General features: G+C 33.3%; 1 protein-coding gene across 1 annotated transcript; it reads right to left on the bottom strand.

The window, feature by feature from the left end:
- Nucleotides 1–563: 563 nt before the first annotated feature.
- LOC108203927 (CMP-sialic acid transporter 1-like) lies at nucleotides 564–9,859 on the bottom strand. The gene is made up of 9 exons (XM_017373130.2): nucleotides 9,681–9,859; nucleotides 9,213–9,296; nucleotides 8,916–9,130; nucleotides 8,756–8,834; nucleotides 7,939–8,108; nucleotides 6,720–6,906; nucleotides 5,805–5,882; nucleotides 4,507–4,683; nucleotides 564–856 (listed from the first exon to the last, which is right to left on the bottom strand). Exons 1-8 carry the CDS (start codon nucleotides 9,729–9,731, stop codon nucleotides 4,540–4,542), a joined length of 1,008 nt encoding a protein of 335 aa, XP_017228619.1. The 5' UTR covers nucleotides 9,732–9,859; the 3' UTR covers nucleotides 564–856; nucleotides 4,507–4,539.
- Nucleotides 9,860–12,375: the final 2,516 nt, after the last annotated feature.

Genomic DNA, 12,375 nt, shown 5'->3' with positions numbered 1-12,375 from the left:
CCCCAAGAGGCTTTGCCGTTTTGCATATTAAACCATCTTCCGACGAGTTAACAATACACTGTTTTTCCCATTTCCCACATTTTTAATATTTTACTTCCGATGAGAGACTAGAAATATGTCCCCTAGAGTTCCCCAAACTATTGCAATTTGTTTCTCTCCATATAACTTATCTTCGACTCGAGTCAAACTCAAATTACTAATAGGATAGCAGAGTTAACAAGACCAGAGAAAAGCTCCCACGGCAAACTTTCTCTTCTGATTAACATCACCTGAGACCGGCAAACCATATTGAGCAAGCAAGCAATTAACTTTCCACTCAGGCATCTGAAAGTGTTTGTGAAGGTCCTTTGCTTGCTGACCATTCTCCATACCACTGCCACCACCCACAACCAGTAAACCTGGCGGAATATGGTTTTGGACCAATTTTGGTTGATTAATATGGATTTGGATTGGTTTATAAACTAGAACCATATTTTAACTATATTATATCAAATATGGTTATAATTTGGTTTGAAATGAATAGAGAACCGGGTTAAACTGAAAAAAGTCATACATCCATATAATTGCTACAAAAGTAATTAATATAATAATAATAAGTACGATTTAATATAATTATCTTAAAATACTTGAGTAGCTCAGTGCCATGTTTTGATGCTAATAAACTTCAAGAACCTGTTAATCAAATAGTAACAAAAGGTAAAAACAGAGTTGGCAAAACAGAGTTGGTAAAAACAGAGTTGGGCTGGTGCTTCTGGCAATGCTGTGGGTGGATGGTCCTGAAGGTTCACACTCTTCTTCTTGTCCTTTGAAACACCAAAACATTCCATCTTAAGCTCAGGACTCCCAAACAGTAGACCTGCATAAATGTCATGATGCAATACCATCATCAATAAATGGTGAATTTCCTAATATTAGATATCATGCAGAAACAGGCAGGCATACATTCATACACATAAGTGACATAAACAATGAAGAGAACCATATAACTTTGTAATCATCCAAATCCAATCAAGAACATAACTAACTTGCAATTCTGACATTGCAGGACTTAATATTCCTGAATATTAAATACATACAACTTAAAAAATAAAAATTGACCGGGTACTGGCAGTAATAACTGTATTAACTTTACGATCTTTCTTAAAATTTTAATTAATTATATACTGGCGAAAATGAAGCCGTCGACTGGTTGCACATACGGCTCTTAGTATCAGGAAATAGCACTTCTTAGTATTCTGCTGAACTTGAGTTATTCCAGAAGTTGATTCAAAGATAATATTTCGTTGCGAGTATTCAGAAGCACATTTTGGTGGTACGGCTTCAAAGCATACAGGCAGTTATCATATCTTGGAGCTGGTGGCTTGGTAGATATGAACAAGCATTATAACCAGCACCACTCACACCATTCGCAATAGAGGTACTAGATTGTACACAACACGTCCAACTCCACTAGTCATGTATTTGAAATATGGGTATCATGTATTTGATCCATATTTGGTCCATATTTTGGATAAAAAAGATGACTTCAAAACCAACCATATCCAAATAAAATATGTGGTTTTTTGTTGGACCAAATTTTAAAAATTGGTTCGGTTTGGACTGGATATATGGTTTTGGGCCCATATTTCCAGGTCTAACCACACCAAGTAACGAACGAGCCATGGATTTAATACCGTCCCTGTTCATGTCTAGTTACCTTATCTTGCTACAAAATGTTTGCTGTCTTAAGTAAATTTAGTAAACAATACAATAACCAACATGACCTATTTATAGATTTCAGATACAGAGTGAGGGAGAGTGGATGTGTATCTACTATAAGTGGCATTGTCGAGGCAGGTATGGAATTAAAGTGGAGAAAGCAATGGCTCAGCAATGTATGATAAAATTTTCTATTTTCACAATAAAAGCTTAAAAGTTGAACAAAATACAGTACAAATGATACAAACAAAGCAGTAATCCTTGAGGACTTCACAAATATGCCTGTTTTCTCAATACATTTAATAACTATAATAGCATCCATATTGATAACATCTTAATATACAAACAGTAAAATAATAAATGACACTGGATATAGTTTTATGTGATATTCAACTGAATTTTTCTACACTTATGTGGTTTATGCCGCAACGTAAAGAGCCAAAATTCTGAGAAAACAATGTAATCTAGTTTTATGTTGTGCTTTAATCCACAATATAGAACCTTCAGGATAACCATAAAAGCCACATACCTACACCAAAATTCTGATGCATATATATATAAATAAAAGTTGACATGACCCGGAAATTTAACTTCTCAAAAGATTTTAGAGAATGACTGTGGAACATCACTCAGCAATTCAGCATGGTTATCCACAATTACATAGACATCTAGACTGAATCAACCGTTAACAACTAGACCAAGTTGCCAAGCATAGATGCAAAATTCAACATAAGCTTTTAAGTTGATAATAATTATTTAGCAGTATGTGATACACTCGGTACCAGACTACCAGCTACAGGACCGTTAGTGTATTCAAGGAAAAAGAAGTTTAATCAAGGGCAGATTGGTAAAAGAGGCAGGGACACTATTGCTGAGCAGTCAACACGTGTCCAAGGGCAAAGAGGTCAAAGCACCAAGGCAGATAGGGTTGGTTAAAGGATGGGGAAAAGAAGTGTAGGGTTATCTGTGAGCTGAGTATTGTTATTCTTATGTGGAGAGACTGGCCTCTCGAATGCCAGATTATCCTTGTTAATTATCAGTCACTCTAGTGAATTCAGTCTATATTGTTAGCTTCCCTGTTAATTCTGCATTTACTCCCCAGCAAATTGTGGTCCACATATGAGCTTCTAACATATAACTCAGGTCAATTAATATGTACATTAGTGCATACATGAACCATGGATTAGGGTAGCCATCCATTACTGACAAAGATTGCTCCTAATTGTAGAAATGGACTTCTGATTGCTGGTCGCATTAGATATAATACCAATGCTATTTCGTTGTTACGTGATGGCAACAGTAACAGCGAGCTGTGGCAGCGTTCATGACGACTGACGTACAGTCAAAATCTGAAAGATGCTCTTGTTCATGTTATCCTAATTTCTGGGAGTTTTTGCTCTTCAGGACAATAATTTTCTAATAGAAGGGCAGGAGCAATACTATTAGTTATATTTTTATTTTTATTTTTATTTTCCTTTCTATTTTACAGTTTAAAATTTTAAATAAATCTTACAAGAACACAGTAAGACTTGTGCCCCCCCCCCCCAAGGCCCAAACCCCAATTACCGTATTCCTCGTTACTTTAGATGCCTGATCTGCAGCCTTTCTGTTGTCAATTTTTTCTTAACAGCGACCTTGGTGTCAGTTATCCACAAAATAGAGGATGCAAAGTGGTGAAAACTCTCTCTATGCGTATTACATGTACACATATCAGTCATATACAAAATGATGACTCCAAAGAGCCCGGTCTCTATATCATATATAGTGGGCTTAACTACAGCTGTGTTTAATGTCAATGCAGTGACATATGAGTATGTATTAACGGAGACGGCACGTAATATGTATAATACCCAAGCTCAACTAACAGTGTAAACATGTCTAAATGTCGGATTTGGAAATATATAAAAAAAATTGTATATTGTTCACCCAAAGTGCAATATTAAGTGTCCATATGGACCATATCCATGTCCTGGTAACGAGTGGATGACACAGGTACTCGAGGTGAAATGAGGGGTCCAGATAACATAAAATTGTATATGGCAAAGTTGTAGTGCCTACGGAATCAAAATGCATGTACAGAGAACATCATAACTATACTTGTAGGATTGAAGAAAACAACAAAGTCTAATTTATAAACCACCATAAGATGCTACGGAAAGGAGAGAAAAAGAAAAACAACCTTGTGGATCTTGGAGAGCTTGTTAATTATATAGAAAATCCCTTTTGGTTTGTTTCCAAGTAGTTTGTAGACAGAGTTAGGTAGTTACTGATAGTCCTGATTAAACCATGCCAATGAGGTCCATGTATACAAGGTCAAGCTAATATTCACATATACAAATAAGCATAATCGTAATAATCAAGCAATTCCAATATTTCTAAATTTTAACTTTGTTATAACCATTCCTAAATACTCCCTCCGTCCCATTTTAACAGCCTTTTTAGAATTTGATTGTTGTCCCAAAATAAGTGACTTTTTCTTGTTTTCATACACTATTTGGTAGGTGAATTTCAATTTTGCCCCTCATTAATGCATCTTATATTTTCTATGCAATACAGATAGTAGCTTAGTTTGACTTTATGAGGGGTAGCTATGTAAAAGTATTCAAATAAACACCTCAATAAATGTAAAAATTGGTTTGTGTGCATCTCTCTAAAAAAGCAGTTAAAATGCGACAGAGGGAGTACTTTTTTACATAACACGTCAGATTGCATTGAAGTTATGTCCTTCATGCAGGAAAAATGAATTTCATCCCAACAGATAACAGATTAGTACATTATCGTTTGAGAGAAAATGGAATACAGACATACCAGAATATATGATTGGTCAATGCAGATATAACCTTATAAATCTGTTTTTCGATCAATGGAGACTTCGACTACATCCTCTGGAACTGCCTTCATTGGCACAGGCAAATCCACGAGCATGTTTGGAGGTGCAAAATACATGTGTACAGACATGATGCAGACAATTATACCCAAAAAGAGCTGCAGAAGCAACAAAATAGACATGCTGATTGTCAATAATTAGTTATCACCAAAACACAAAAACCAACATGTATACATACATTTGATAACAAAACAGATATACTAAGGTAAAAAAAAATTAATAAAGCTCTCATCTGAACAATGTAATAGCATATAAGCATAAATATGGACTGTGAAAGCTAAGATAGATAGATTCAAAGAATTCATCATCATCTTTTCATGACACAAACATTACCTAATAGTAAAGAATAACAATAGTATGAGTATGAGTAACACATATTTGCACCTCGATTTGAAAATAAGATATATGTTGTGTAAAAACTAATCTTAGGAATTCGGATGATGCAAAGCAGCATTGTCTGGTTCAGTTCACCATACCCCCACTCAGAACAGAAAGTTCATACATATATACATAAATATACATAAATATAAATATAGATACACACACACATTCATCTACGGGGTGCAGCAGCAGCACTCACAAATAATGATATATGCACCCAAAGAATTATAAATGGGGGCAGGTCTACAGCCACAGTTGGATATAGAACATCTTTTAGCAAGCGAATCTTATATGGTTTATGAATAATATAAAAAGGGAATTAGAAGCTGAAACTTACCTTCCGCTATGAAACAAGCGGAAAGGTATACCTTTAGCTATCAAACATAGCTAAGGTGTCTGAAATAGGGGTGCTCTTGGTAAAAAAAAACGTCTGCCTTAAAACATACTCCCTCCGTCCCAAAATAGTTGTCACATTTGGTTTTGTGCCGGTCAAATTGACTAAAGTTTGACTGAAATTTATTAATATTTTATCAATTGACAAAATAAAAAAAATATGTCACCGGAAATAACTTTTAATCTATTTTAAGATGTAATTTTCTGTTTTTTAAAATAATGAGTGATTAACTTATAATCTTTGGTCAAAACTTAGTCAATGTGACCAACAAAAATAGAAATGTGACAACTATTTTGGGACGGAGGTTGTAGAAAACTGTGAAATATCACTTGGACTCAAATTGAAGATATACAACTGTGGCTGTATACCGAAATTGTTGATATATAATGAAACAAATATTGATCTTAAAAGCAAAAATAGAAAGAAAGTCAGTTAGAAGCTTGCCTGTAAAGTGGGTTTGAAATTGAAGAGGATTATAGAGAGAATCATTGTCAGCAGCATGGCCATAGATGTTGAATACACCTAAAAGAATAAAACGAGTAACAGATTTTATAGATAGCGGACGGAACAACGTATAATATTTCCAAAACATTTCCAAATGATGTTTATTTTAATTAACATGAAAATGACAAAAAAAAAACAATAAAACTATAACACCACGTAGATGAAGCCCAAAATAGCTATGGTAAGACCGAAAGAATAAAGCACCTCAATTTCTCCACCAGAGAATTTTCCCTAAGCTTTTAAAATAACAACTCTTTGGAAGGAGGAAAAAACATTAGGCCTTTCCAAGTCTCAGACATCTTTTTTATGCTCCAAAATATAGGAAGAGCAAGTGAATTTCTGACTTCTTTGTCCAAATATGTTGCATATTTCCATAGATAAATCGTTTGGGAGGTACCAAGATCCTTCCAACTTACAAGTGAAGTTACTAGAAATACATGTGACACTGATGGCCAACAAAACCTCAACATTAAAGACCATCCGAGAGATATCAAAGAGTAAAGATCTTCAACCATAAGAGGTACTTATTCTTGTTCCCTTGATAACCCTATAGTTCACTTTATCAGTAAAACTGATTGACCAAGTTCTCAGCTCTTCCAAGAAACTGGAATTTTGAGGTGAAAGACATACATCGTATGATGTATATCTGGTTTAATAAAAATTATGCAGACATAAATTTGTCCAGTAACATAGTTGACCAAGTCGTTTCATACAAACAGATGTACACCTATGCATTTTTATTTTTATTTTTGAAATACACCTAGGCATCTTTTAAAGTGCATCATGTGCATGGGCATACAATATACAATAACAAAATAAGTTAACAGAAATAGAATAAAGATAATAGGATAGCACCTTCACAATATTATCCGCATACTTCATTAACCATGAAACTAATAGACCAGTGGAGCCAAGATTTAACACCACCATCCATGTTATTATATTGTATCCATTGAAAAGACGTTGCCACCATGGCCCTTTCTCAAATCCTCCTCTAAAATCATCCATGATAAGTCGTGTCAAGTTGAAAATTGCCCCAAACCTGAATATTAGAATGGTTAAATTAATTCTCCAACAAAAAGCACCTCACCAAAGTTTCTCACATTAGTTTATATTCCAAGATTCTTAAAAAAACCCAAATTAGTATATGTGGTGTGTACATAGTGTTCTTTCAATCAGATAAACAAAGGAACTTCAGTCAATTGCCACAAAATTGATTAATGCTGATTGCTGATATTGGTTTACTCCTACCCGCGTGAAATCTTTCTTTTCCATGTGGGTCACCATATTGCAAAAAGTTGTAACTGTATTACTCACTCGGTCCCTATTTAGTACTCCATTTTGAAAGAAAAAAAAAATTGTTCCAAATTAGTTGTCCATCTCTTCATCCAACACAAATTTATGATCATTTTTACCATAATACCCTCATTTATTTGTTATTTCCAATATTAACTTTTCTTTCTATACTCATAGAACTAATGCATTAATTATGGGTATGAAGGGAAAACAAACATAACACTTGAAGTTTCTTAATACGCGTTCAATTTTCAAAGTGGACAACTAAAAAGGGACGGAATGAGTAGTTTATTATTTTGGGTGGCTGACTTGAAGGAATGAATAATTATAGCCTAAAAGAAACGAAGAGATGAAACCTTGATGTATGTAACAAGAAGTTGAAACTTCGTAGTACCCCACTTGTGTTAGATAAGAGAAGAAGATATTATTTGATGAGAATATGAGAGTATAAGAAAATAATGTTAAACTCAGTTTCAGAATGGAAAATCAATTTTACAAACTTCGAGTTCGTGAAAAGTCTCCATTTATCTTGACTAACAAAATTAATGCATCGAAAATATCTAGGTACAATAATTTTTACTGTAACTTACTCCAGCATTTCTTTTAATTATGAAACAGATTTGTAAACAATTTACAGATTTAAATATACCTACTATTTTGGATTCACTGCTTAATATTTTGATGATCATAACTATGGTATGCATGCGACTGCCGAGGAATGATGTTCATTGTTGTGACATCTTATACTGACTTCTATAGCTCAAAGAAAGAAACGTACATGTATAACTGAACATTCTGCCAATATAATGAATCATTCTTTTTCTTCAACAAAAATTCTGTATAAATGCCAGCCAATGCAGAGAGACATGCAGACAGCACCCCCAGCATGTAACCAGGAATTGGTGATGAGAAAAGTGAATCACATGAAGCCTCTCCACATCCTTTGACCTATAATACAGGCGACAAAATAGAGAAATCGTCGCATGGTATCTTTTAATCTTGCCAGAAGAAATGCGTCAACAACAGATAAAAGAGTGAATTTAAGTAAGAATTCATATGGCTGTTACCAGATACCTAAGATATAAAAACTAACCAATATGTAAATTGTAATAATTGTACAGGTGCTGTCTCAAAAATACCATCTCTTTATAATGCATAGGAAAAATTTTATTTGCAATTTAAAACTATGTGATTTAGTAATTCAGTGCAATTTTACGTGCCGCTGAATATAATTTAAATATCCAAGTATGAAAGAACCTGTGAATCATCACTCTCAAAATAAACAATGGAAGTCACTAGTTACGGGAATATATTCAGATGAGTAGTTGACACGTGTGTAGCTTAAAACTAGTCACTATAATAGCACATCTACAATAGCTCAGTAGCCTTCAATTAAGATTTTGGTAAGTAATTAGAACCATGTTCATGGACTAAGATCCTTCTCATGTCACCTATATTCTTATAAGATATTTCACCATTCACTTTTGGCATGTGCGCGATGCATACTTAAAAACTGTTACCAATACAGTTGACGGCATATATGATATATCAAATAAAGAGAACAGAATTAAACATAAATGGCAATTCCAGTGCACCTGGCTTGTAGTTGTTCCTATAGCCAACAGGAAAATTGCCATCCACTGCAGATTAGATAGCTTCCTCCTCAGAAAGAGCCTGAAACATTAAGTTGATAAATACTCTGACATATAGGGCAGACGAAAATGGGATTTAAAAAAAAATCAGAATATACAGCACCTGAATAATACTGCTGTCGTAACAATTTTGAGATTGCCCATAATCTGGTATGTGGATGTATCAACATATGTTAAGGTAGCAAACTGAACATTATTGTGGATAAGGTATATAATAGAAGGTATAGGGTATAAACTAATAGTCTTCCATTCTTTGGTCATCAACGGCGGAGGTAACTTTAAAAACTCTCTGCGTAAAAGAATACCAGACACGAGAAGCTGCAAAATTGAGCATGTTAATGTGATTAAAAATTGATTACCACAATGTAATGTAGCATTCTATGTCGATGTAATAAGGTACCTTAAAAACTTCAGCAAGAAAAGGGACAGTTGCGTAATCATATTTATAAGTCCCGTCGGTCTGTGATAAAGTAGTTAGAATTCCCTGCCAACGATAACAAAGAAAGTAGGAAATCAATCGTATTTACTTCGATGCAAAAAGGCCCCAGGATGGAAAAGAGGCATTATAAAGAAATTGTTTCAAAACATTTTAAGCATCTAAATGACCCTAATTAAGACTATAGAAAGCAAAAGGCACCGGTAATACTGTAACATTTCGAATAATGACGTCGCTAAAAAAGAGTTAAAATGGAACATCAGAGTTCAAAATGACAGATTCAGTTCAATTAAGCTAGACAATGAACTAATCAGTTGAATAATCATTATAGACTGATATACATCGAAAATATGTATAAGCAAAATGTATGTAGAGATTGCAAATAAAGCAAAGCAGAATTAGGAAAAAGGAGGTTAGTTAGGGATAGAAGACCTGGGAGCTTGTGAGGACCGTGAGTAGCGATGCCACCACGTACCACTGCATCCGATCTCCTCTCTCTCCCTCGCTCTTTCTCTCACTCTCACTCACACACACACACTCTCTCTCTCTCTTCCCTATTTCCCTATCTCTTTCTCTCTCCCTTCCTTTTTGCCCTCACCCTTTCTCTATTATTTATTAGACTTGATTACTTAAAAAAAAGTATACTAAGTGTCATGTTTTTTTCAATTTAACCATAGTAGTATATTTATTACGGGATAATGCACGTAACTTTAAATAATTATATTTAAAGAACCCAATCTCACTAGTCCATAACCATAGTTAAGTTAAAATTGAGATGTATGGTATATATTGTCATGTTATAAATTAATTAGTATATGAATTTTATTACTTTTTTACTATCGAGTTAAAAGTTCAAAATCCTAATTCATATTTTACACAAATATAGAGCAAATCATAATTTATGTTTGAAGGCTGAGGACAATGTTAGCATGATTTTTATGGAACACCTATAGCCTACTGGCTACAGATGTACGATTCTATTGATAACTTTTTATGTAATTTATGATATTTGTATCGAATTTATAAATTTATTCAAACTCTTGATCGCTCTTTTAATCACTATTACTAATTTTGTCGATATATTACTGCAGCATGGATATGATAATTGGGTTTTGTTCGGATACAACCTACACAATCACATATAATATATATTGGTATTTTGAGATTTCTACGTGGTGTTTAGTTGATTTTTCCATAAAAATTATAATTATTCATTATGCATCTTGCTAGTAATTTGTTTGGACAATAAAACTTTATTGAACTAATATTCATCGAAAAAAACAATTTATATGCTATAATTTTCGATAATAAATATAATTCTTCAACAATATTAATATATATATATATATATATATATATGAAATTTTTAAAATAAGATTATATTCTTACTAATCAAAATAAAATGTAAACTAAATTAAATTAATTATTTATCCGATAATAATTTAAAATTGTATTATGACGAACCCTGATAATTCAAATAAAAATTGTCTGCAAGGGTTGGTTCAACTGGTTAAAGAGGGATTTGTATTCTCTTAGTCACAGGTTCAAGTTCCGAAGGGAGCAGAATTTGTGATTATTCCTTCTGTACCAGAGTCTGTCACTTAAGTGCGCCCTACAAAAAAAAATTGATTGTTTGGTGTGTGTGCAATGAATTACTCCCTCTGTCTCATTCGATTGTATACAGTTTCCTTTTTGGGACGTCCCATCAATTGTATACATACCAAAAATAGTAGGCTTTTATAATATAAAAACTTAACTAGACCCACTATTTTCTTCCACTACACACATTTTATACCTTAAATATTAGTAGGTCCCACCACTTTACTCACACTACACTCATTTTATACATTAAATATTAATCGGTCCCACCACTTCACCCATTTTTCTTACTTTTCATCACTAAATTACACTTTTTCTTAACCTCCGTGCCACTCCCCATATGTATACTAGTATTGATGCCCGCGTTGCAGGGCGTTGAAAATAGAATAAAATTCACTGAAATGAGGAATGCAAACAGTTGCATTTGGCTTGCTGGATAAAGCAGCGTAGCATAGGCTTATAGAATTATAATGTAAATAAACATTTGTAAAATTGTTTTTTGTGAGAAGTTTGTTGAATGTTGATTAGCCTTGTTCAAGAGTTGAAGGTTGATGAATCGTGGACGACATAGCTCGCTTGGCTTCGATTGTTGTTCGCTGCATTATTGTGTTTAAAGAAACGAAGCAGTAATCATTTTTAAAATGGATTATTTTCTAGATATTTTTTCTTAGTTCATCGTTATATGCTTAGTATTATATTATAAATAAGGAGATGGACTACTTATTTTTAAAATGGATTATTTTCTAATTTTCTGAATGCAAAATACAATTTTTGTAAAAACAATCTTTAATTTTAGAAGTCTTCCAACAGCATTGCGTGATATAAATTTTGTGTTTGTGTAGGCAAGGTACTTATTACAGACATAACTTTTTTGACCCCATAAAAAGTGGATACACGCTCTTATTAGTATTCCTATACTCTTAACTACAGCATTATAAGTCTTTTCCTTTTCTATTTGATGAACTTTCATATTTATTGAGTTTTGATCTGCATGGCTTATTCTGCATATCGCAAGATCTCTTTCTCTACCCTGAAGATTAACGAAAAAGGTTAGATTGACTCATGCTCTTTTTTTTATTTCTATACTATGTATGTGATATAAGTTAGATTTGAATTGAATCTTATATTATGGTTTGTAAAAGGACAAACATAGATGGAATCAGATGAAGCAATTCGTTTTGTTTTCCCAAATTTTTATTTCTATACTATGTATGTGATTCAATTTTTTTGACTGTTGGTATTTTGCTTTTCTAGAAACTGCCTAAAGAATTCTGTGATGAATATGGTGAGAAACTACCTGTGAAGCTACAACTACATGTTCCACCCGCCATTGTTTGGAACGGTATATTTAAAAAGCAACGACTTTGGATTCAAGGTTTAGAGAAAATGATGAGTTTTTATTCTATTAAACCATATCATGTTGTTTTGTTTGAGTATTTAAGGGCTTCTGCATAATATATTAATTTGTAACTGAATTGTTTTCCATTATGCATTAAAAGACTGTCTACAATATTAATTTATAATATAT

Source organism: Daucus carota, chromosome 5 (assembly GCF_001625215.2).
Source record: "Daucus carota subsp. sativus chromosome 5, DH1 v3.0, whole genome shotgun sequence".
In the NCBI taxonomy this organism is placed as follows: domain Eukaryota; kingdom Viridiplantae; phylum Streptophyta; class Magnoliopsida; order Apiales; family Apiaceae; genus Daucus; species Daucus carota.
The sequence above is the reverse complement of the archived record's forward strand: the minus strand, read 5'-3'. Positions and strand labels throughout refer to the sequence as shown.

Coding starts and splice junctions, on each gene's coding strand:
- LOC108203927 (XM_017373130.2), bottom strand. CDS start 9,731: ATGCAGTGGTACGTGGTGGCATCGCTACTCACGGTCCTCACAAGCTCC. Junction 8,109..8,755: donor TAGGAACAACTACAAGCCAG/GTGCACTGGAAT, acceptor CCTGTATTATAG/GTCAAAGGATGTGGAGAGGC. Junction 4,684..5,804: donor ATTTCAAACCCACTTTACAG/GCAAGCTTCTAA, acceptor TTGCTTCTGCAG/CTCTTTTTGGGTATAATTGT.